The 27,365-nt window shown below is 37.3% G+C and overlaps 1 protein-coding gene across 1 annotated transcript; it reads right to left on the minus strand.

Annotated features, from left to right (window-relative positions):
- Positions 1-3,232: 3,232 nt before the first annotated feature.
- Positions 3,233-12,243, minus strand: LOC149828033 (40S ribosomal protein S27). Its single transcript, XM_090019824.1, has 2 exons — positions 12,005-12,243; positions 3,233-5,685 (listed from the first exon to the last, which is right to left on the minus strand). The coding sequence occupies exons 1-2, from the start codon at positions 12,195-12,197 to the stop codon at positions 3,485-3,487; spliced, it is 2,394 nt and encodes a 797-aa protein (XP_089875950.1). The 5' UTR covers positions 12,198-12,243; the 3' UTR covers positions 3,233-3,484.
- Between the last annotated feature and the right edge of the window lie 15,122 nt (positions 12,244-27,365).

Consider the following 27,365-nt stretch of genomic DNA (forward strand, 5'->3'; position numbering starts at 1 on the left):
ACATATCTTTAATTATACTAATGTACTTGAGAGAAACACCTTTCTTCATCATTGTCCACCAGAGAACGTCCCTAGGTACTCTATCGTATGCCTTCTCTAAATCAATAAAAACCATATGCAAATCTTTGTTCCTCTCTCTATATCTTTCAATAAGTTGTCTAAGAAGATGTATAGCTTCCATAGTTGATCTTTCAGGCATAAAACCAAATTGATTCTCCGATACCATGACAACCTTCCTCAACCTAGACTCAATCACCCTCTCCCAAAGTTTCATAGTATGACTCATGAGTTTTATACCACTATAGTTTGTGCAATCTTGTATATCACCCTTATTCTTATATAAAGGCACCAAAGTACTCTTCCTCCACTCATTAGGCATCTTATTTGTTCGCCAAATCAAGTTAAAAAGATTTGTCAACCATTCTAAACCTTTCTCTCCCAAGCATTTTCAAGCCTCGATAGGTATACCATCTGGGCCAACTGCCCTTCTTGATTTCATTTTCTTCAAAGCCTCTGCAATTTCTTTCTTTTGAATCTTGTGCATGAAGTCACGATTTATCTCATGAAAAGGAATGGAGAAGTCTCCAAGATCTTGAGCATGACTATCATTAAATAGCTTATCAAAATAATCTTTCCATCTCTCCTTAATCTCCTCATCTTTGACTAAAACCCTTTGCGTTTCATCTTTGATACATCTAACCATACCCAAATCCTTCGATTTCCTATCTCTCATCTTTGCAAGCCTATAAATATCCTTCTCGCCTTCTTTGGTATCCAACTTGTCATAAACCTCCTTATATACCTTAGCCCTCGCGTTTCGAACAACTTTTTTAGCTTCCTTCTTTGCTATCATATACTTCTCCAAATTCTCATTATCACGACTCTTACTTAGATTTCTATAACACTCTCTTTTAACCTTAATAGCTAATTTGACATCCTCGTTCCACCATGATGTATCCTTACCTAGTGGTGCACCGCCTTTAGACTCACCCAATACCTCCTTAGCTACTTTTCTCATACCACCCGCTATCTTATTCCACATTGATTCTGAATCCTCCTCGAGACACCAATCAACTTCCTTAACTACCTGCTCTACAAACATTCCTTGTTTAGCTTCTTTCAGTGCCCACCACTTAATTCTAGGATCTATCCTATGTCTATCCCTTTTGCGGCATTGTCTAATTCTAAGATCTAAAATTAAGACTTTATGTTGTGTAGCTACACTTTCTCCTGGTATAACCTTACAATCGATGCAACAACCCCTATCTCTCTTTCTAAGTAGGAAAAAATCTATCTGACTCGTATTAACATTGGAAAAAAAACAAACACTATGCATATATCATACAAAAGCGTAGTCTCAATACAAAAGAAAAGGTGATGAGAAACCCAAGAAACAGAAAGGTCATAACTAATAACCTATCATTAGACCTGACTTCATTTGAATCTAGGAGGGTCATTTTTTTCAAAAAAAAAAAAAAAACTAAGAGAGCCCTCACCATGGTATTGAAATTGACTTGAAGGCTAGCTGTAGCTTGAGAATGTGGTAATCAACCATGTTTGCCCTTAAGCCTCGTTCAATCAAGTTTTATTCATCTTCAAGGTTATTGGCGAACTTATTGTGAAAGATAGTCTCCTCTATGTGAACTCCTGACTGCTATATTGAAACCCCAAGACTTAAAAATAAAAGGATCCCAACTTAAACAAGAGGGAGCGCAAACAAAAAGTGCTATAGAGTGAAAGAAAAAATAAAGGAAAAAACGGAAAAAGAAAGAAGAAATCAAAGAGAAAACAGAAAGACTAATTATTTTAGTCCAAAATTGATGAAAAAATGCTCAGAAATTGAGGAATCGTGATCCTCTTAGCAGGGCTGCACAACGAGAGCCCAGCTCAGGCCCAGACTCATCCGAGTAAGTAAACGAGCCGAGCTTGATCGGCTAATAGTCATATAGTGGCCAGTTTTAAGATATGTAGATTTTTTGTCCAATAACAAGTACAAGAAGGTGTTTCACTCAAGTAGGCAGGGTGTTTGGGACTTGCGTGTAAGGTTTGGGGTTTAAATCTCATAAGATCTACACATAATGCACTCATTCTTGTTATTTTTCTTTTTAAATAAAACAACTCAACTCGAACCGAGCCAAGCCAGGCTCGAGCTTGAATGAACTGAGCCCAGCTCGTGTGCACCCCTACCTAAAGAAAAAAAAAAGGCAAATGTCATGGTTTTGTCTTGACTTGCTATCCAAACTGTATCAGGATACCTATTTTTCTGCCTATTTTTTTAGAAAATTCTAAGTTTAAATCTAAGTTGTGATATACCCAATATTGTTAACTGTTCAATTTTTTCATATAAACGAGGTAGAACATAGGGGTGAGCTTATCCACTTAAATGGTAAAAATGATAATTAGAGGGGGGGTGGGGGCGGAGAAGAAATGAGTTACCTATGAGAGAGGTAACCTTATTTTTACCTAATTAAGTGACACTTCTATTGTTTGAAAAAGTAACTTTATTTTTACCTACTTAAATGACACTTTTATTGTTTAAAAAAATTACATAAGTACCATGTATATAACACTTGTTTTTTTACCACCGAGGTGGTATCCCATGTTGTAAGCGGGGTCCTGTGTCAAGCTGAAGGCCCAGGATCGAATCCCTCTGCCACATGAGGGTAGCTGTTGTTCTGGTAGGGGTCTGCCTAACCCCAGCTTGTCTTTCAAAAAAAAACACTTGTTTTTTTTTGTTAAAAAAAATATAAATGTTTTGAAAATTACATACTAAAAAATTATGGCAAGAGAGTCATTTAAAAAAGATCATAAAGAACCAAATTTTAGCATCGAATACTTGGGCTTCTTCTTTTATATATTGTATGAAACTTATCAACAAAAAACTAACTATTTACATTTCAAAGCCTAATAAAGATCCATTGGAAACATTATCAGTGCAGCAACCTGATTGCCCGTTTACATGAGCAATGCCTCAACGCTACTGCCCCTGCTCTGCAGGCACAAAGTTCTCTCTTTCATCAACTGAAATCTTACGAAGTTGCCGTCATTCTTAGATAAAACAAATCACTCGCATGAGTGAAAATGTCATCCAATATGCTCGATGGGGCTCAAAATAAAGCCGTGCCCGTGCTAGAGGTGGTGGTGGTGGTGGTGGAGGGGATAATGGTAGTGGTGACATTGGTGGTAAAAGTGGAATAAAAGAAAATAATTAGTTGTAACAAAAAAAAAGGTCTTTGCAGTAAAAAAACAGGATGGTCTGTCATTAAATTTATAAGAAAATATTAAAAGAACTAAAAAAAAAACGTTTATAACACCAAAACATGCAATTTAAAATAAATAGCAAGGAGCTATTTACAAAATAATCTGCACGTCATCCAATGGTTGATCCATCAAAGCCAGAATCCATCTAATCCAACTCTTCACATCCGGACGAGTAATCGTTTTGATCGACCAAATTTGTATGGTATCTAAAAGTCAGAGTCCCTTAAAAAGATAACAGGCGATCATCATTGCTTGATTGCTCCATAGGATCAATTGAGCTTGCTGCAATAGCAGGGGTTTCTCCAAGAAGAGCTTCGAGTGGAACACCAGATTGCCAATTCTTGTCTATGACAAAGTTTACATCCAACAATGAAGAAGCTTCGGAGCCGGACGTAACCTTGAAAGTTCTTCCCTTGCCGAGGTCAGTCTGTTCCTTGAAATAGTCAAGGATTCCAAATCCTGGCTCCGGAGTCGAAACTAGTTTGAGTGTCAAGTGTTCTTCCATTTCATTTTCAGGCTCCCATTGGTCTTCTTGGATATCTTCCATTTCGTTTTCAGGCTCAGGAGTCGAAACTGGTTTGAGTGTAAAGCGTTCTTCCATTTCATTTTCAGGCTCCCATTGGTCTTCCTGGATATCTCTGAGCACATGCTCATATGTGCTGTCTTCTCTGGAACTGGTCGAGAATGAACTGGTTGTGGCATCATCATTCCTGGGATCTGCCATGGGAAGCTGGTCTTGCATGTCGGTGTCCAGGGAAGAAAGGTGTTGCACTTCTTTAACCGATTGAATTGCAAAACTGGCTTCGGTTGAATCAAGTCTCCAGCTTTCTTTCTTCTTGTTCCCGGTAGAAAGGATTGCTTGTTCATTACATGGAGCACCAGCAGTGGTAGAAGCAGTGGATAGGAATGCAGAAAGTGCAGAGGCTAATATTTCATCAATGAGCAACCGTGGTTCAACATGTGAAGAAGGGGCAACCACATCTTTAGCATCAGGTGGAGCACCAAGGCGACCCTCTTCCTTAGTTGAAGCAAGGTGACCATCTTCCTCCTCATTATCATGGTTACTTTCATCTTCTTCAGTTTCATCATTTTCATTTTCTCCACTTCTGCAGTTTTCCTCCCCTTCAGTTTCATCATCACTATCAGATTCCTCAGTTCCATCATCCTCATCTTCACTCTCATCAACATCATCAGAACTGCCACAGTTTTCACTATTAAAATGGGAGCAGCTATCTGATTCAGACGATGTTTCTCTTGTAGATCTATCCAATTTTCCTTTGAGTTCCTTTTCACGGTTATCTCCATCGCTTTCATCAACAGAATCACCACTGTCATCAGTAAGTTGAGGCTGGCATCTATTTAATTTGCTGGGTGTCATAAGCATAGCCAGCATTGTTTCAGTGACTTCACTATCTTTACTTTCATCATCCTCATCTTCTGGATGCCCCCTGTCACAAACGCTATCTTTAAGACACATATTTGAGTCAAATGAACTAAGAGTCATATCCAGTTTCTTTTCCAGTTGATTGAGTCTTGTTTCCATGGTAACAAGAGGTCCCAGAATGCTTTCCTCAACTCTTACAAAGTGAGCAACTATTTTGTCCATCTTCTGTGACAGCTGCTGCAATGCTTCTTCACACCTGCAACTGCAGGATGTATTTCCAGATCTGCCAGCAGGAATCCTGATGATATCATCGTCTACTTGTATGGACTCATCGATACATTTTGAGGCAGAGTTGTTTTGCATTTGTTCAACTTTGCCAAGTTCTCCTTCGATGGGTTTTTTCATCTGAATTCTGTTTTGTGTTGCCATATCTGGTCCCTTCCATGCTTTCGTACCATCAGAAGATCGCTTTTCCTGCATCCCAGAGCCTGCTCTACAAAGTTGAATAAGACTGGGGACAAGCAAAGCCAGCAGAGAGGCATTTCCAGAACTCGATGTTGGGTTGGATGGTTCACAGAATTCAGAGTTGTCGATGGGGTCAGCAAGTATATAAATCTCATCTACACAAACAGATTCCTTGGTCTTCAGAGAGAGCAGACGGATTGTTAGAGAGACGCAAGGGTTTGCATCTGAAATCTCTGCTGTGGCTTCATAAAACATGCAATTATCTTCCTGTTTCTTAACCCCAGATGCTTTTCGGGACAGGGGTGATTCATCCAGCACAGTAGAACCTGGAACCTTCACTTCAACCCAGCCATCTTCATCGCTACTGCTATGGGTGAGATTGTTCTTGGGAGCCTCATTGAGTGAAGCAGAACCATCTGATTGAGATGTTTGATCTTGTCTCTCTGCAGGTCCGCAACGGACTGTGCATAGATACTCATTTCCACCATGAAGCTCGGTTGCATAGTACATCTCATAGACACGAGCTGAGCTCCGAACATAAACCCTGTGGATCTCATGCATTTTGTCGAACTTAACTGTGGATCGCAACACAAAACATTCATGCGAAAAGAGTCAGATTGGCTGAAAATCTGAAAGAAATTTCTACTCATTATTTACAAGAAAAACAGGAGTTAAACACACACAGAGAGAGATGGTTGTCATGAAACTCTTGACAAGGAATTTCTTAACACTAATTTGAAATTTCTTTATTAAGGATAAATTCTGGGGACATTTTTGCATGTTAGAGAAAAAAAAGAAATAGAACCTCCAATATGTTCGCACTTTGTGCTAAGGGGCTTTTGCTAGCCATGTAGAAACAAAGACCCAATTGGTTTTTGATATATATATATAGTCACTAGAATATGAAAACTAGAAATATGAGTATTTCTAACACTTTTTTTGCAAATCCAACCATGTGGATGTGCTTGGCATGGTGAATTTGCTAGGAATCAACCATTGGATCGTGTATTTTCGATGAAAAATGTGATTTTTGAATGCTTGAATATTTATGAAGATTATGAGCCATTGATTTTAAAGCCTTAAAAAAATCTCGTTTATGCATCAAAATCGGATGATTCAAGAGCATTTTCTTATAAAACCAAGCATGTAGATCACATCCATATTGTCAGATTCAAGAGAAAAGAATAAAAAATCCATGAAAATCATGGTTCACACATTAGTTCTCATATTTCCAGTTCTCATATTCTAGTGACTCTCTTTCTCTGGTTGGATGTTTGGGTGTAGTGTTGTTAAAAATGTGCCTCAAGGCGCAAAAGGCACGCCTTGCCTTGAGGCACACTAACATAGAGTACTGAGACGCACGCCTCAAGGTGAGGTGCACCTTACTTTGAGGCATGCACCTCATTTAATTTAGGTCAAATGCAGGCTTTGACCCCCATTTGACCCAAATTTGGGGGCGAGCCCGACCCTTATTAGGGTCGGGCCTCTCATTTTTCTCTCGCCTCTCTCTCTCTCTCTCTCTCTCTCTCTCTCTCTCTCTCTCTCTCTCTCTCTCGTGTCTCGTCTCTAAGAGGAAGAAGCAGCTGAAGAAAAGGAAACAAAAGAAAAAGAAGGTATGCCCCCCTCTTCTTCCTCTCTCTTATTTCTCCCCCTCTTCATTTTTCTCTTCTTCTTTCTCCGCCTCTTCTTTCCCCATTGTTTCTCCCTCTTCACCCTTGTTTTTCTTCTTCTTCTCTCCTATTCTTCCTCCCTTCAACTCGCCTCCTCCCTCTTCTTCCTCTCCTTTCTTCTTTCTCCCCTCTTCATTTTTGTTGAATAATTCTGTAAAAGCATGTGATATGTAGGAAAATTTTGTGTGTGATCCTTGCGCATTTTTTAGCTATTGTTGTGTGTCGTTATTGCCATTTCTTTTGTGTACCGATTTAGGTTAGTCTTAAGTGCAACTGAGTTTTTCAGTTCTGGAAGCATTTAACATGACATCTTCTATTGTTTGGACCCTGGAGAAGTAACTTTTCATTTGATGCTAAGGTTATAGAATTTTCCTATACTCCAACAAAATGTGAGGATCTAATTTTCTGTTACAGCTATTATGGTTAGCAAATCTGTAACTAAAGTTTTAGTCCTGAAAGTCATCAATCTTTTCCCTGGCTATTGGATTTATTTTTTCGTATGAGTTGATTGAGGCTATTTGCAAATTTTTTATTGTTGTTCTGCATCTCCTGCAAGCAATAGTATAAAGTAGTAAAATGCGTAAGCTGGAAAAGGTTTCACATCTCCTTATTTGTGTTTTATACGTAATTGTAATTGATTGTTCATTTGTTAGTTTTTATAACAGTAAATTGCAATTGATTCTTTGTTTGTCTTTTCTTATATGTAATTTTTGCAATTGAACACATTTTGTATTTGTAGATATTTTTAAATGCTTTTTTAAGTTTAAAAAAAAATTGAGGCTTACGCTTTACACCTCGCTCCAGTTTTTGGTGGAGCACAACGCTACGCCTCAACACTTTTCACAACATTGATCGTACCTTATATATTTGTTCTTTACAATTCATTTACTAAGAAACATGCTTTACGCAAAGACTTTGACATCTAATGTTTTTCCAAACATGAAAAATCGATGGCTCACAATGCATTTAAACTTTACAATACAAAGTATTCTGGGTCATTTTTTAATGCTTTAAAAAAAAGCATCTAAATATCGAAAATTCCTAATCTAAAACATCTTGCTTACTACAAAAATGATAAAATCCAATATATAAAGTCTATTCGATGAAAATCTTGATCGTTAAAGAATGAACACCGTCGATCATCATCGGTTGTAGATTTTGGACCTTTCTTTGGTTGGATGATCCCTCTTCTTTTATTTATTTATATATATATAGAGAGAGAGAGAGGGGGGGGTTAAACTTTACAATAAAAAATATTCTGGGTCATTTTTTAATGCTTTAAAAAAAACATCTAAATATCAAAAATTCATAATCTAAAACATCTTGCTTACTACATAAATGATAAAATCCAATATATAAAGTCTATTCGATGAAAATCTTAATCGTTAAAGAATGAACACCGTCGATCATCATCGGTTGTAGATTTTGGACCTTTCTTTGGTTGGATGATCCCTCTTCTTATATATATATATATAGAGAGAGAGAGAGAGGGAGAGAGAGAGAGGTATTGGTGGATGCCCAAACAGTGGACGCCCTTGTCGGACGAGCATATGCCATCGATCATGCACGAGATCAACAACGCAAGCTGAAAGGCGCAAGAAAGGGCCTTTAGCGGCGGTCTTTACTGCCACTGAAGAACCTACATTTATTTTCTAACATAACTACAGGGCCGTTAGCAGTGACCACCACCACTGCCGCTAAAGGCCTTTTGAGCAGACGCGTTGGGCGTGACCGTGCATTTGCTCATTCAACAAAGTAATGTTGTCCGACATTACTCTACTTATATATATATATATATATATATATATATATATGATAACACGTCGAACACCCAATCCTTGGATGTAGGGTCACAACATTTTTTTGCTTTATTTTATTTTTGATTTGTTGGTCTTTAGTGGTGGAACCGCCACTAAAGACACTTTTTGATAAAAAAACAGCATTTTTCTACCGCAGAGCACACAGATCAGCGACAGATAGTCATCTGACCGTCATCAAACACTTTACATGTTTGATGATACGGTGTATATATATAGGAAAATGAAAACCTACAAAATGGGCACGGTGCTCAATGAAACATGGTAATGGATTGTCAATGTTTTTTTTCGAAATTCTGACCCCATAGATGTGTTCAGCATGATTGACTAATTAGAAATTGACACTTGGATCATGCATTTTGGAAGAGAAAATGGTATTTAGAGCCTCAAAAAGTTATAAAAAATTGTAGGTCGTTATTTTTTAAACCTGATAAAAACCTATCCATGCATTGGAATGTAATGCTTCAAGAAGTGATTCCTACAAAAACAAACATATAGATCACATCTGTATGGTAAGAATTTCGAAAAAACACCGAAAATCCAATACTATGTTTCATTTAACATTGTGCCCATTTTGTGTGTGTATATATATATTGAATAAAAACCGAGATCAAGGAATATAGAAGTCTGATGTATTATTCCTTACTAAAAAATCAATAATACAACTGAGCATAGCCGATGCATATATATAGGAAAAAATACAACGAATAAAGATAAACCGACGTCCTTAATAAACCTCTTCCTTTGACCGAACTCTTAACAATCTTTATCATTGCAAAGTCGGTGGACTCTTTGCAAGCTAATAGACGTGAGAGAGTCCTTGCCGATAATCAAGGATAATCACAGCATTGATTACCGGTAGATCATGTAAATCTTTTACTCCCCCTCAAGTTGGGGCATGGAGATTAAGAACACCCAACTTGGACTTGAGACGATAGAAATGTCCAGTGGCTAGCACTTTAGTAAAGAGTAAAACGGGTTGCAATGAGACCACTTTGAATCTTTTCACGCACGAGATGGCAGTTTATCTCGATGTGTTTAGTGCGCTCGTGATAAACAGGATTGACAGCAATGTGGATGGCAGCTTGATTGTCGCAATGCAGTATCATTGGTTGAAGGTGAGTAATACCAAAGTCTAGTAGCAATATTTCATCCAAATGAGTTCGCAGCAAGCGAGGGCCATAGAACGATATTCAGTTTTGGCCGAGGACCATGAGATAGTGGATTGATTTTTGGTCTTCTAAGAAACTAAACTATCCCTGATCATGACGCAATATCCTGATCTAGAGCAGCAAGTGATGGGGCAAGAGGCCCAGTCGGAGTCATAATAACCAACTACTTGGAGCTGACTGGTAGAGGACATTAGGATACCCTGTCCTGGACAACTTTTGAGATATCGAAGTACTCGAAGGGTGGCATCCATATGAGGCTGTTGCAGCTGACTACTAAACTGACTTAGAATGTTGACTGTGAAGAGGATGTCAAGGCAGGTTATGGTAAGATATAACAACCGGCCCACTAAGCGTTTATACATCCCTGGGTCTTCGAGTAAAACACCATCATCATTGTTGAGTTTGACATGCAGCTCTATAGAGAACTGTTTGGGCTTGGCTCCAAGGAGGCCCATGTCCTGCAAAATATCAAGAGCATATTTGCGCTGGGATAAGAAAATACCAGCTTCGGACTGTGCAACTTCAATGCCGAGAAAATATTTCAGGCAACCAAGGTCTTTCAAGCAAAATTGTTTATTTATGTTAAATTTAAGTTGCTTGATGTATTGAATGGCATCGCCTGCAATGATGATGTCAGCCGCATAGACTAGAACAAATATATGTGCCCCATTAGTGGTTTTGAAGAAAAGAAAATAATCGGCCTTAGATTGCGTAAAAGCTTGGCGAACCAGTTTTTAGATGATTGCTTCAGACCATACAGCGACTTGTGTAGTCTGCAAACCTTACGCATCTCAAGGACTACAGTTGTTACACGGTTGCTCCCATACTCCAGTCGACCGCGACAAGAGAGGCGGTCCCCACATCCAATCATGAGCTCTCTCAATTTTTAAGGTATGATCGTTTTTCCATTAAGTGCCATCTTTCAAACCACATAACCCAAAACCTTTCCCCATGCCATGAAGTCCCAGGACTGACGTGAGGCTATGACTACCGAAATTAGGGCATTAGAAGAAAATCACACTTGGTAGATTGTTGACTTGCCCGTGAGAAAACATCCAGTTGGTTGCAAGTGGGTTTACAAACTCAAATATTGTGTTGATGGTTCCATTAAAAGATACAAAGCCCAACTCATGGCCAAAGGCTACACCCGGATGGAGAGCCTTTTTTTTCTCCATCATTCAGACAATCCCGGGATGACACTGGTATCACAACCTTTGACCGGACTCTTAACAATCCTTATCCTTATCCTTATCCTTATCATTGCAAAGTAGGTGGACTCTTTGCAGGCTAATAGACTCTTTACAGGCTAATAGACATGAGAGAGTCCTTGCCGGTAATCAAGGATAATCATATCCTTGATTTCATGTAAATCTTATATATATATATACACGAGGACTAGAGTGTGAACCCAGATTTTCATGAATTTTGTTTTTCCTTAAATCTGGCCGTACGGATGTGATGTACATGTTTGGTTTTATAGGGACTGACTCTTGGACCATCTGATTATGACGCATACTCAGGATTTTTTTCCTTAAAACTGACTGTACGGATGTGATCTTCATGCTTGGTTTTATACGGATGGGCTCTTGGATTATCTTGCATAAGCAGTTTTTTTTAAGACTTGAAAATAGATGGTTCTAAGTTTTCGTAACATGATCTAATAGTCGATGCCTAGCAAATGGAGCATGCCAAACACATCTTCAGGGTCAGATTTGCAAAAAAGAGTGGAAAGTGTCTAGTTCACACTCTAGTTCTCATATGAGAGAGAGAGAGAGAGAGTTTCCGCAAAATCAAAAGGTGATCGCAACCAGTCAAACATCCAAAAAACACGAATTCTTCAAAGAAAAGAGGAGAAAAACGCAACAACCCTAGAATTCAAGCATGAATTCCATAAAGAAAAACGGATAAGGAAACGCTAGAATTCCATGACGAAACAGTAACACAAGCGTCTCGTCCAAAACAAACAACGGTAATTATCAGATAACACAAGCGTCTCACGACGACTAAGTCCACCAAGAAAAGAAAGAAAAAGATGAAAAGAAAAGTCCGAAGGAATTCTCATTCAGATACCAAAACCCCAGAAAACCGACTAAACGAGAGAGGAAACCAAATAACCACCGGAAAACCCAAACGAACTCAGTCAGCACGAATCGAAAAACCTAACAAGCACGGAATCAGATGCACAGGAAATCCCGTTCTAAGGAGTAATCAAAGGGAAGCGTTTCCCAAACTCACCGGTGATCTCGCAGGGCTCCGACTCCTCGATCATCGGCGGCGCCAGAAGCAGAGGCCCGGCGGCGCCCGATCGGTCGTCACCTCCGAGAAGAATTCCGCCGGAAGTTTCCAGAAGGATCGATCTCCGGGGATCGCCGGAAAGTACTCTCCAATTCGTCTCGGAGCTCCATGCGTTGTGTTCCTCCTCCGCCATTGCTCTCTCTCTCTATCTGTGTGTGTGTGTGTGTGAATCGATCGCTCTATTTATAAAGTGAGGAAAATCAGCTGCAGAAAATGATCGCTACCCAAAACTCCGGCTTTCCCTCAAAATAACGTGATCTTAAAGTGTTCTTTTCGGTATTTCCAGATGGTGTTATTAACAAGTAGGGCCCCTTTATTTTTCGGGAACTCTCTTAACAAGTTAAGATGAAGCCTAAAACGAAGTTAAATTTGCTTAGTTGGTGTCTAGGGCACGAGTTTGTCCACCGGTTCCTAGTTTTACCAACCAATGTGTAGTCTGGAGTTTTTTCTTGGATTATCTTTAAAAATAATAATAATGGAAACTGTTTCTTTCTTAATTGGTGGTGTGCATTCAAAATAACGATTTTCTTTTTTGCGTATGGGCGATATTTTGACGTTGTTGAAGCGCTAAAAATTGGTTTGCTTTTTTAATACAGCGCCGTGAGGCTTATGGTATCTGTTTATTTCTTAATTGGTAGTTTGCTTTCAAAAATAAGCTTTTTAACAAGATTACGCATTTTAAAGTGCTATTTTCCATTTTAACAATTTAAGATGCACCTCAAAACAACGTTACTGTTCCAAATTGGTGTGGCTTTGGTTATGGTTCAAATTTATGTTGGAAATTTCTGCACAATTTGTATGGCAACCATTATAGGAGATCTGAAACCCTTTTTGCTCTAGTCGGTAAAAATGATGCTCGGAGGCATGCAGCAATAGGGGTGGCAAAATCTGACACGACCCGCCAACCCGCTTCTTAGCTGGGTTTGGGTTTGGCTTAAACGGGTTCGTGTCATAAACGGGTCAACCCGCCTAACCCGTTTATTAAACGGGTCGGGGTCGTGTTAGGGGTATGCCAACCCGGCTGACCCGTTTAATAAACGGGTTAGGCGGGCGGGTCAACCCGTTTACCCGACCCGCCAACCCGTTTACCCGACCCGCCAACCTGTTTACCCGACCCTGACCCACCTGCCAACCCGTTTACTCGAACCCGACCCGCCAACCTGTTTACCCGAACCCGACCCGCCAACCCGTTTACCCGACCCGATCTGTTTATTAAACGGGTTAACCGTGTCATGTCGGGTTACCCATTTAATAAATGGGTCAAGTTCGTGTTTGCCACAGCCGACCCGTTTAATAAATGGGTCGGGTTTGTGTTGAGGTATGCTGACCCGCCAACCCGACCCAATTGCCACCCCTATGCAGCAAGGCGCTTTCTTAAAAGCGACAGTTGCCCACCAAATATAAACCTGAGTGCAGTAAGTTTGTATACAACTTCACTTTTGGTTAGCTAGTCACCACGACACAGTTAAAAACCAGAGGTTGTACTTCATTCAATTTTCCACGATTGATCAAACATCTACATATAAGGCTGCCTTGAAGCTTGATGTCGCTTTTAAATTGTTGAAAATTTTTACACAATCTGCATGACACCCCTTCTGCTTTGATCAATAGGAACAATGATTGAAAGCACACAACAAACGCTTTATTAAAAATGACAGTTGTCCCACCAGGAATAAACCCGAGTGTAGTAGGGTTGTACACAACTTTGCTTTTAAGATACAACCAAGTTTGTACCTTCTCATGCAATACTAACCACTCCTAGCACTAGGTAGGCTAGTCACCACGACACAGTTATCTTAAATAAATTCACTGTAAGGAAGAAGAAGAAGGAGAAAACCACATGAAAAATCAAAGAGTTTCACACTTGCTTTTTCTTCTTTTAAAACTTGACCTTCTAGCGTCCCATCAAGGGCAGCCACCGACCAAACATGGGTGTCACGTGCACTTATTGTCCCAACGCGTTAACATGTTGAGGCTGACGAAAAGTCACAAGTAATAAAAAAAGTCGTAAAAAGAAAATCGCATATTACAAGGAATTTTGCAAGTCACACAGAAAAATCGCATTGTCTGGGTCCAGGTCTAGGATCGAACCAAACTGAACCTGAATCAATATCAATATCAATATCAATATCAATATTAATATTTAATATTGATATTCAAAGTTTATTTGACAAACCCAAGATCTAACACCCCTTGAGGGCCTTGCTCTCTAAGGCAACTCTCCTCATTTTAAACTCATAGAGTTTTCAAAGATTATCAATATGAGACTAAACATTTTTATAAAGTAGGTTTTTTCCTCCAAAAAACCTTTCTCAAACAACTAGGTAAAAGAAAAAAATATTTTGCCAAAAAACCTTAGTTTCATGTAAGCATAATTTTGAGCTAAATAACAACAATCCCTCACATGGGTCAAAATTAGGATAGAATGGAAGAGTGAAGATGTTCGTGAAAGTCATATGCATATGTGAAGATACCTTTTGGTTTGAACCTACACTTAGTGTGAACAAGATTCAGACAGACTTAAAAACTAAGTAGCTAACAACGTTGAACTTAGTCCCTAATGTGAACTTCTTAAGCCTATTCACATGCATACTTCTTTCAGGTAACTATATGTGTCATCAATTTATAAAGGTTGTATTTATTTAAGATCCTATGTAGTATCCTATTTCATTAGTGCTCTAGAGGCAATCTCAATCTCATAGAGGACAACCACACCTTCACACTCATATAGGTGAGTGTCAAAAGTGAAAACATATTTCAACCACCTTAATGAATCTGGCCTACAGATGTCATTAAGAGCTAAGAGACTTATCTTTATGTCACAAGTTTTTCCGATCACTTATATCAGAATGGGACATGAAGATAATACTCTATCTTCATATATATTTTTACTGCTCACCTGATCACTCCAATGACTTATTCTTCACTTTGAACCAAGAACTCAAGCAATTCAAGTCACTCGGTAGGGTTCTCATCACGAGTAATCTCTTTAGTAGGTTTTATCTCATTCTCTCATATGTATTTTTAATGATTTTTTGTGAAAGGCCTTTCATTTATAGATCTGCCTAGTTTTTACACGATCTTTTCATAATCAACAAACATTACTCTTTGATTAAGTAATGATTCACGTGCTTTAGACTTTATAAGTCTAGATTTTCCCAAGTTCAATTTTCTCCATCTTTATATTAAACCATATAAAATGTGACTTTCATATTAACAAAACTAATATCCTCAATTGAATTCATGGAATCGAGTGAGTTGTCGTCATGTTTTTAGATGTTCAAGATACTTGAACATCTAGATATAAAAGAGTAAAATTCATTCACTCATATATCCAATAAAATTGGATTAGAATTATCATTCTCATCATTGTACTTTTAAGTATAACTTGTCTTATAATCTTAAATTCTCAAGATTGTTCAGGGCATAACAAGAATAGCATTCCATATTACTATTTCCCTAGATTATCAATTATTAGGTTGATCTCACTTAAGATATGATCGGTTTAGTTCCAACACATAGCACAAGTAAAATTTTCAATGATATCCACACACTTTAGTTGTGACCAATATCATTTAGTATAAAACAACACTAGGATCAAACCATACATCAAGGATTAGACTTTTCTCTAAAGTCTTTCAATATGAATGGATTATGATTCACTGTATGATAAAACAATTATAACACCACACATTAAATCAATCTCATAACATGAAAATTTGGTCATAAGCAATATTGTAATACATTCTATTGCTCATAAACAACATATCACTTATATAAAATGTATTAAAATTCAAGCATAGCATGTTAGGATTATGAAATATATTATTTGTAAAGTTTGTTTAATTAAGATACAAAACTCAATTTTTGAAGTGATATATAGTTGTTTTATAGGAACTATTCTCAAATTCATCTCTATATAAATATAATGGATATTTCAATGTTAAAAAATATTTTTTTAGAGATCAATAAATTACCCTTCTTTAGGTTTTAATAGCTCATAAAATAATTTTTGGAAGATTTTTCCTTTTAAAGAAAAATATGAGCATTAAGATTCCTCTAGAATTTCAAACATGGTAGATATAAAAAAAAAATTGATTGTAAATCTTATCAAATCAATTTTTACCCCTACGAGTTGGAGCGTATGACAAATATTATTTAACTCATTTAACAACCAAACAAAAAATTAAACCAATTATAATTGAGAAATTATTTTACGACTTTGTCTATGATGTCCCACATATGTAATTCCATTTTTGATAATGATGCAAACACAAATCATAATATACTCATGTTCCCAAGCATATAAGGATCTCATATCAGCAATTAAGAAATTTTTCAAATTAAATATGAAAGCAAAATATCATCAACTTAATATTTAAATAGGATTTCACAAAGTCATACTAACCCCCAACTATTAGTTATATCAAAATATCAAGAGTAGGTTTAACCTACTAACCATATATAATAAGTAGATGTGAAGATTCGCCACGGTGAATACACAATACAAATCTCATAGGGTAAGTCATTTACATAAGTAGAATTTAATACCCATATTGCCATCACTTGGCTCCATAATAGTCTTCATTAAGACTATATGTCTACCCCCATGATAAAGTGTAATTTAGACATGTAGGATTGAATCAATTATCCAAACCCATGCTTCACCCTTTATCTGAATCAAAACATATTTACTCATTTCTACCATTAATATGTAATTGAGTATAATGTCACATAAATATAGCCTGAATTGGCACTCCCAATCAGTGCTACCTAGCTTACCAGAAAATGAGAGCAACATAAGAAACATGATAAGATATCACATTCTTAATCTAATTGAAGTTGGATCATGGCAATAAACCCTCTTATGTTTCAATGCATTTGCACAATTTAAGCTATATCATGTTTCAATATATGCACATGTTATATCACTACAAGAAAAATGCTAATTAGCGATGGAACTTTACGACGGATTTTTTTTATCGCAACATTTCGACGGATTAGCGAGAGCAAACCATCTGTCGCTAATTGCATAAATATTTATGAAATTAGTGACGAAAAACATTCCGTCGCCAAATCCGTCGCTAAGTAGCGACGGATTCGAGACCGAAGTTTTATGTCGCAAAACCTGGCGCACTTAGCGATGGATTGATTTTCGTCGCTAGTTAGTGACGGCATTTACGACGAAAACAATCTGTCGCTAAATGTTGATATAAAACGCCCTAGGGCACGAATTCATATTTTTTTTTTGCTCTCACCCACGCTGCTCTCTCTCTCTCTCTCTCTCTCTCTCTCTCTCTCTCTCTCTCACCCATGCCGCTCTTCGTCGACCGCCCCCTCCCTCTCTCTGTCGAAACTCTAGGCTGCTAGTGAATCGATCGGCGGCCCCCGACAAAGGTCACCCCCCTGTCTGGAGGACGAACCACGATAGAAACCCCAGCAAAGGTAAGGGTTAGCATATTTTTTTTGTTTTCGTTGGGGTTGCTCCCTCTACCGACGATCGATCATGGTTGTCGGTCGTCAACTTGGGCAGTTGGCCCTGACGGTCGGTCGATAGCGACGACAATCGCCGTTAGCCACCACCGACCTCTCAGCAAAAGCAAAAGGGAAGAAATCCCCTTTTGATGTTGTAAAAATAGAGTCGTCGCCTTCTCGGTTGCATAAGATGGCTCCGACGAGGCCGATGGCGCTAGTGATTGGTTGCAGAAGATGGCTCCACCTTCTGTTTAGTTTTTTTCCCTTTTTTTGGTTTTAAGGTTGGGTTTTATTTTGACTCCTGTATTGGGTGCCTGTTAGGTTGTTGTGCCGGGAAGAGAGGTGCGGAGTTCATTCCTGAGTCTAAGGTTGATAGGTGGTTGTGGTGGTGGAATTACTGACGATTTGCATAAGGTAAGAAACCTAATCTTGATTTATTTACATGGGAATTTCTCGTAGGTTTTGGTTTCTCTTCTCTATTTTGTGATTTTTCATTGGTGTTACTAAGTTCCATATCTACAAACTTCTTTCCATATTTCCTCCATCTGTAGCCATCGTCCATTATTTCGACCTCAGACATTGTCCTAAATCTCACCTTAAAGCTTAAATCTACCTTTCTTTTCTTCGAGCCACCAGCGTATTTCCTGAAAATAAATAGGATTAAAAGTTAATCATTTACCGTTTATGTATTTATTATCTTAATGACTAATGATATTTAGAGCATCACAAGGTGCTTAAGGTGCTAATTCTTTATGTTTCAGGTTCTATTTTTTTAAATCAGACCCCAATATATGTGTTTAACATGGTCTATTTGCTAGGAACTGATTCTTGAATTATGTATTTTTTATGAGAAAAATGTGATTTTGCTATAAGTCTTGAAATTTATAAAAATTTTGGACCATTAATTTTTTAAGCTTTATAAAAACCTGCTCATATGTTGTAATTAGATCATTGAAAGGTCCTTTCCTACTAAACAAACCATGGTGACCACACCTGCAAGCATAGTTGTAAAACTCAGTGAGTCAACTTGTGACTCGAGTTAATTAATTGACTCATGTTGGCACCAAACCAATTCAGGGGTGAAGCGTTTTGATTTTTCACAAATAAGAAAACATTTGAATTTAAATGGGTAAAAAGGTAAATATGCTAATAATTTTTTGTATTACTAAGTTCTGACTTGTTTAATGTTATGTTGATGTTCAAACAGCATTCTTATAAAAGTATCCTCACACTGCATCAAAATTTTGTGATATTTAAATTATTCTTCATTGAATGGTTGACTGGTTGTTGTTTTGATAAAGTATTTCAAGAACCAAGGGCCCGATATAGTATGTTGGTTTGCTTGTGAATCCTATTCAATATTTAGTTTATAGCTTTGAGCTCTAGATAAGTTGTTGGTGCACGATTAAGTGTCTTGTTGACTGGTTTTTTTTCTTTTCGGCAGAGGGTGGCTTCATTTTAACACAGTGTCCCTTGTAGATTTCTCAACGGATCTCGTTTGTGCCCCCGCCACCCGTGGTAAGTAAGTGACAAAAATAATGCAAATCAGGTAAATACCCGTGGTGAGTAAGTGATGCAAGCGCATCACATGTTATTTAATTTATTGGATGCAACACTTTACTGTTCACACACTCACTTAGTTGTTGATATTTAGAACTGCTTCAATGGAGTTTGGAGATCATGTTGAGCATGATTTTAATGTATGAGAATAAAAGTGTTCTTATTTTTTGAGTACGGATTTCATGCTAGGCATGGTAGTAGTTAACGGGATATTGGAGTGTGTTTGTTGCAGGTACATGTTTGATATTGTTTTGATATGAATGATTTGAATGTATTATAATATTTGATGTGTATGTATTCATGCTTGCATGAAGTTATTTTTCATTTGATTATGCCTTTCATGTGAAATTGTATTATGAATTTTTTGTTCAAATGAATGTATCGTTCTATGTAATTTGATTTCAAATTTATAAATATCCTCGTGATGTGTATAAATATGATGTGATGGTGTATTTCACATGAAAGTTTAAACAAAAAATTACTCACAAACAATTATTTAGAAATTATTTCTTCAAGCATTTGATTTAAATGCATAAATAAGATTTTTATAAGGTTTCAAAAATCAACGACATACAATTTTTTATAAATTTTTGAGGCTCTAAATACCAATTATTTTATCCAAAAGCATTATCCAAGTGTTGATGATGCTAAACACATTTATAGGGTCAGAATTTCAAAAAAATATATCAAAAATCTATTAGCATGTTTAATTTAACAACCAGCCCATTTTATAGGTTTTCATTTTGTAGGTTTACAAAATTAATAACATTGTTTCAATATTTTAAGCCCTCTTGGGCGTAGGAATTAGATATCTGTTTGTTTCAGTATCTCTATCAGTCTATTTATGTTCATCAACTTGGTGATGTTGACAAGGGGTCGCCCCCCATGCCTCGCTTGATAATTAACAGATAAATTAGATATTTGTTTCATCATAGCATTATTAAGATTTTCTTTTAACTGGTGATGAAAATATTTATAATATTATAGGACAAAATGGCTGCAAATTGTGAATGGATGTATCGTAGGATGGTTGATAATGAGGTGTCTCATAAATATATGGATGGTGTTGACAGATTTATTGAATTCACAACGGCAAATGTCAGTATAGTGGATCCCACCAGTCGGATCAGATGCCCCTGCACAATGTGTAAAAACAATCAATTTGTAGAACCTCATGGCGTTAGACATCACCTATATAGGAAGGGTTTTGTTAGTGGTTATCAAAATTGGACGCTTCATGGTGAAGAATTTTGGAATAATTATGACGCAATGGTAAATGTAGTGCACGATAATCCATATGTGGACCTGATATTGGATGCCATAGGACCGAAAATAGGTTCTGCTGTGGGACATAGTGATGCACCAACTGGGGTAGAGGAAGAAGCAACAAACGATATAGCTAGTATATTCTATGACTTACTTAGAGATGTTGATGAACCACTGTGGAATGGTTGCGAGAGTCACACTATCCTGTCCGCGGTTCTTAAACTACTGAATTTGAAGTGCGAGTTTAATTTGAGTCAATCATGTTTTGATCGTCTGTGCTCTATTGCGAAGAGTATGTTACCCAAAGATGAGAAATTGCCACAAAATCTCTATCGTGTGAAGGTTATGGTCAATGCTCTAGGTATGGGGTATCAAAAGATAGATGCTTGTCTCAATCACTGCATATTGTATTTTAAAGATCAAGAAAAAAGCAGATCATGTCCATCATGTGGACATCCTCGGTTCAAGCCAAAGACAAAAGAAAATGGTAGCACAAGATCAAAAGAAGTGTCATATAAGTCACTCTGCTACTTCTCTCTCACCCCTAGATTGCAACGTCTTTATATGTCTTCGAGGACAGTTAAACAAATGATATGGCATGCAAATAAAGTTCGACATGATGAGGACAAGATCACACATCCTGTTGACGCAGAAGCTTAGAAGCACTTTGATCGTACTCATCAGAACTTCGCTTTAGAAGTGAGAAATGTTAGGCTAGGTTTATGTACATATGGATTTAATCCATTTGAGGGTAGATCAACCACATACTCGTGTTGGCCGATATTTGTCACCCCATACAACCTTCCTCCAAGCTTGTGTATGAAGCGTCAAAATCTTTTCTTGTCTCTATTGATCCCTAGTCCGACGTCTCCCGACCAAAATCTTGATGTATATTTGAGGTCATTGATTGATGAACTGAAAATACTGTGGGATGATGTGTTCTCACGTACGATGCCCACAAAAAACAAAACTTCAATATGAAGGTTGTTGTTCTATGGACAATCAGTGACTTCCCTGCATATGGTATGTTATCTGGTTGGAGCACACATGGGAGGTTAGCATGTTTGTACTACATGGAGAATACAAAATCGTTTAGATTGACGCATGGAAGGAGGTCGTGCTGGTTTGATTGTTACTGTCGATTTCTATCCAGCGATCATCCGTTCCGACGACAAAAGAATATGTTTCGAGCAGGCATAACTGAAATGGAAGGTCCACCAACAAGGTTGTCTGGCACAGAGATTTTAAGAGCATTGAGATACTTTCCATGTGGACTGACAGATGCCCGTAGGATAACACCCTTTATTGGATTTGAGAAGGATCATAATTAGACAAAAAAATTCTATATTTTGGGAACTACCATATTGGTCAACCTTATTGATATGACATAATTTGGATGTCATGCATATGGAGAAAAATGTGTTCGATAATGTGTTTAATACAGTAATGAACGTGAAAAGAAAAATGAAGGATAATCTGAAGGCACGTATAGATTTAAAAGTGGTATGTAAACCAGAATTGGAACTCAAAGAGTACAATGACAAAGTACTGAAACCAAAGGCAGGGTATGTGCTTGGTCCAGATCAAGTAAAGTTGGTATGTCAATGGTTGAGACAATTAAGATTTTCAAACGACTACATTTCTAACATTGCTCGGGCTATGAAGATAGACGAGGGACAGTTATATGGGTTGAAGAGCCATGATTGTCATGTCATTATGCAACGGTTGATACCCCTAGCATTCCATGATATGTTAGACAAACCTATATGGGAGTAATTGTCCGAGTTGAGTAGATTTTTTAGAATATTGTGCGCAATAGAAGTTGTAGTATCTAAGGTAAAGAATCTCGAGAAATCTCTCGTAACTACTATTTGTCAATTAGAGAAGATATTTCTACCAGCATTTTTTGATGTTATGGAACATGTGGTTATACATTTGTCATATGAACTTAGGGTTGGTGGACCTGTGCAATATCGGTGGATGTACCCATTTGAAAGGTATATATTTATTTAAATTTTTCTTTTCAATACTATTGAAAAATTTATTGTAATTCGAGATGTATATTATCGACAGATGCATGTTTGACCTCAAAAAAAAAGGTTTGAAATAAAGCAAGAGTAGAGGGCTCTATTTGTGAGACGTACACCTTGGAAGAGATTTCAAATTTCTCATCTATGTACTTTGAACCTCACATTCCAACACGTTACACGTGCCCACCTCGTAATGATGATGAAGAACAATTAACTATAACTGACAAATTGTCTATATTTTAACCACTTGGACATGCATTTGGCAATTGTCGGTCAAGACTCTTGGAAGATCGAGAGCAATACGCAGCACAAATATAAATCATTTTCAATTGCTCAGCAATCGACCCATACATTGAGTAAGTATAGTTAATACGTAACATTAAGTTCTATACGTGTATACATGGTTCGGTAAAATAAGTTTATGTTAAGTGTAGACGATTTGATCTGAAGTTGCGAAGAAAACTTCCACAACTCACTGATGCAGAAGTACAGAAAGAACGTGAAAATAAATTTGTGGCATGGTTGAAAGAGTTGGTAAGGACGATTGTATATATTTTTTCTCTTTATACAACAATAAGATACTTAATTTGTCGTGATCATAGTCTTTGTTTGTGCTTGGAGGTCCGTCATGGTGATGTTAATGATCTAGGAATATGTGATTTACAAAATGGTTCATCTAAAGTTATGCAGTGTTACAACGGGTACATCGTAAATGGTTATTGTTTCCATACAAAAGACTACGGTGTCAATAAGTCAATGATAAATAGTAGCGTGTGCGTCAAGGGTAGCAGCTATGGTGAAAATGAACCCACAGCAATAGCTTAACTTTATTCAAGTAATAATGGATTACGGTGTTATAGAAGAAATAATGGAGTTGACTTACTTAGGCACAAATAATAGCTTAACTTTATTCAAGTGTCAATGGTTTGATCACACAGCAACTAGAGTCGGCAAAGTCTCAGGCATTGTGGAGGTGAATGGTAAGTCAAGGTTTGAAACATATGAACCATTCATATTAGCCTCGCAAGCTCAACAAGTGTACTATACTTCATATCTGAGTACAAGAAAGTTAGATAGAAATGAATGGTGGGCAGTTTGTAAGGTGAAGTCTAAACTATACCCCGAGTATGATCAATTACAGAAAGACAAGTGTTATTCGGTTTTGTGGTATGAAGGTCTCACGAGTCGCAAGTGGTGCATATTCATAATGGAAACTTAGGGTGCGTTTGGATATTTTGAAACAAAATTCTCATAGAAAGTGATTTCAGGAAAAGTCAAGAAAGATAATTCTCAATCTTTAGATTTCCATTGTTTGGATAGCTCTCGTATGCAAAATGAATTCTTTTAAAAATCCTCACTTATTAAGATGGTTTTTATTTATAAAATGGGTATAAAAATGTTTTTTAAAATTTTTAGTAACAAACTGGTTGTAACCAATGGTTCATACACTTAGATTAAGATTCATACACTTTTGGATCACTTTTGTATTCAAATCAATGTTTTATCATATCCATGTTTTGATTTGATCAAATCTGATTCATTTGAACATTGTACATGTGAAAACCTTGATTCAGGTAATTTTTTTACCAGATTCAATATCACTATATACATTTTGGATCTGAATCCAATTTTAGGCCATTCTACCTAGTTTTAATTCGAATCATAAAATTTGGATTAGGATTTGGATCAGTACAACCTGTATTTGATCCTTTGCAGCACAAAATGAGCACATCGGCCCCACCCTCAAGCTTTCAATAAAAATTTTTTTTCATGTTTATTAAAAATAAGTTCTTTTTGTTCTCTCTCTCTCTCGACAGAGAGGGGCAAGGGATACGGTGTGGACGGAGATGGGACGAGCGAGTATGCATGCACCAGATTCCGTCAAAAAACGGCATTAGATAGCCAGCATAAGGCCAGTTGTGCTCAGCTTGAGAGGCGTGCGTTCCATCAGGCGGTGGTGGTTACAAGGGGAGAGAGGAGATGGTGGAGGTGGATGGGGAGAAGAAGAGGCGGAAGCGGTGGTGGTGGTGATGGAGAGGGGAGGAGAGGAGGAGGTGGTGGTGGAGGCGGATGGGAGAAGAGGAGGAGGAGGTGGAGGAGAAGGAGAAGAGGAGGACGAAGCTTCACAGAAGAAGCCTGGATGTCCCGGGGGCTCTGACAATTAGACTTCCCACCTCCTCAGTTGGGACCTCTAATGACAGATTTTAGAAGATTTAGAATTCTAATTAATAAGCACAAAAGTGAATCAAAACAAGTGAAATATGTTATATAGTAGAATTCCATTTCTCTTAAATTACTTAGTATCCAAACTCACCTTCAATGAATTTTGGAACTTCACATTTGGTGAATATAGCCCAATGTTAAAATCCTTTTGGGCATTTTAAAAAAAACTCCTTTTTGGTAATTGTGTTTATTAATAGTTAGATTAGTGTACCTAGTTAGGCAAGATCTCTACTTCCAAGATACAAAGATGGGAGGATCAGGTGCAATGTGATTACCATTTGACAGGCTAAGTACCTCAAAGATAGGGTTGTAACTGGTCGAATTCAGAATGGGGTTTTTGCAAATTTACAGAATTTAGGGTTTAAAGAAATTAATTAAAATATGCTCTATATACTCATAATGGCACAGTCCAAATTAATTGAGAGCCAAGTATGGTCACTGATGATCTAGAAGGAAGACTTTTTCATAAGATTCCACTGACTGGGTCATGGTTCAACCAACATGAATCGGATGGCAGCCTGCCTGGTCCAATTTGAAGTCAGTGAACAACAGTGTGAACTGGTCCTACTCAAATACTGTTGGTGAAAGAAGCCGCAAAGTCGAAGCTGAGTGTACTCCCCACCAACCAGAGGCCAGCCCATGTGAGGTCGGTGGTGTAGCCACAAAAAAAAAAGCCTGGAGGAACATTAGGATGAATAATTCAAATTCCAAACCACTATGAAAATGGGTGGCCATAATTGTTTCCCATGAATTGACAGCATATTACAAAAATTTCTGAAGGGAAAATTCCATTGAGAGGCTACCCTTTTGCTCTTAATTTCAAATATGAGCCAAACATTTATGAAGTTTCATATATTGACCAAACTTTTTCTGAAAACTATTAAACAAGGGTTTCCATTTTACAACAATGACAAAAGTTCAGTTGACTTTTTTTTAATGAAGATAACTACTTTTCAGTTTTCAAGAGATAATACAAGAAACCAAAAAACGACTCAAATTTTCCAATAACATGGGTGTTGACATGAGGTCCCTATTTGAAAGTTTGGCTCATACTTGGAATTATGGTCCAAATGTTGGACCCTAAATGGAATTTTCTCTTTTACAAAACATTTTGCCAATCGCTTAAAATAGCCAAAACATAAGGGGTACATTGAAAATATCATGATATTTTTAATTTATAAGACATCACAACTTTAATTTGATAGTTGTGTTTTTATTGGCTATAGCTTTTTTTTAGAATGATTATTGGTTATATCTTCAAAAAATATCATTTTTATAATCTCATTTGGTATACTTTTACATATATCGTTGCATTATTTTTAATTTATTTATTTCAAGAAATATTTTTGCAGTTAAAAAATAAAAAAAAAAAGAATCAATTTCACACGAGATATTGACTGCCGTTTTGTTGCCGTTCAGAGATCTTTAGTCACCAATGCTATCATCCCTTTTTTCTACCAACATGCATCTTAACCAATTACCACTTCTTAAAAGGTCACGTATGAGAAAAAAGAGGAGCGTCAGCATTAGAGAATTGGGATCCAAACATGAGTAATCGCAAAGGCAAGAGTTGAGCCCGCACACAAATGTTTTGGTGCACATGTAATAGGGGCGTGTGATTTCATGTTATGATATTGCTGCTGATTGGACTCTATTGCAGCCTTATGTATGAGCCATCTCTTGGCTGCCTTATAGAATGCACGTCAGCCAACTCAAATTTAGGGCTGTCAACGGGTATCGTTTGTATCGGTTACCGAACCCAACCCAAACCCAAATACCCAGGTATGGGCATAAAAAATGGCGACCCAAGTACTTTTAGGGTCAATCCAAACCTGACCCGAGTAATATGAGGGTTGGGTTTGGGTGATAATTTTGTGTTGGTGTAATGACCCAAATTGGGGCCTCCTCAGCCCGAGTGCATGAATATCAGTTCTCAGAGAAAAATTATAAAAAATAATCTTAAAAACCATGTCAGAATTTTTTTTATTATAAGGATTCAAGGTTCATACATCCATCAACAACAACTATTATCATCCAAATTTCATAAGTACTTCAAATGCTGAGAAGTTTGGTGGTAGCTAAATCAAAGTTCACAATCAATTCCTTCGGTTGGCAGCAATCATTGAACCTACAATTGCAATCAAGAGAGGGGGTGAATCTACAACTAAGTAAGTTTTCATTTACAAATTAGACATAATCGTTACAACTGTAGTGAGCTAATCTTACTTTAGTTTGCTAACTAAACACATATATTGTTTATAGATTTTACCTCCTTTTATTGTTCTTTATTATCATTCTTAAAGTAGACATTCATGTTTTACTTTAATTGGCTATTCTAGAAATAGCCTCATTGGGCGTGGCAATACATGTAGACAACTCAAAGTCTAAGACATTGGCCAGATGTATGAACCACTTACAACAACATAATCCAAATCGGACCAAACTATGGACTCATAAATGCAACAGTTGTTCATCGGTTGCAAGCCAAGAGCCACAAAGTAATCATCGGTAGCTAGCCGAAGAGCTCGAGAGGTTAAACCTACCCCCAAGGTTTTGTGGTTTATGTTACATCCTACATGCATCTAGTGGGAAATGTTTTTAATCCATAAGGGTCACCTAGAAATTTCTGAGCAAATTCCGAAGTATAAATGAGATACACACCCCAAACAATACCCTAGACCATTCTCACTTACTAGATCCTATGCACATTATTCTTTTAACTTTAATTTCTTAACGTTAGTGTCTTA

Source organism: Nuphar pumila, chromosome 10 (assembly GCF_984573655.1).
Source record: "Nuphar pumila chromosome 10, dmNupPumi1.hap1.1, whole genome shotgun sequence".
Lineage (NCBI taxonomy): Eukaryota > Viridiplantae > Streptophyta > Magnoliopsida > Nymphaeales > Nymphaeaceae > Nuphar > Nuphar pumila.

Bases quoted from the DNA above. Each gene is read 5' to 3' on its own strand.
- LOC149828033 (XM_090019824.1), bottom strand. From the start codon at position 12,197: ATGGCGGAGGAGGAACACAACGCATGGAGCTCCGAGACGAATTGGAGA. The intron at 5,686-12,004 runs GTGAGTTTGGGA...TGCGATCCACAG, and splicing joins GGAGCCCTGCGAGATCACCG to TTAAGTTCGACAAAATGCAT.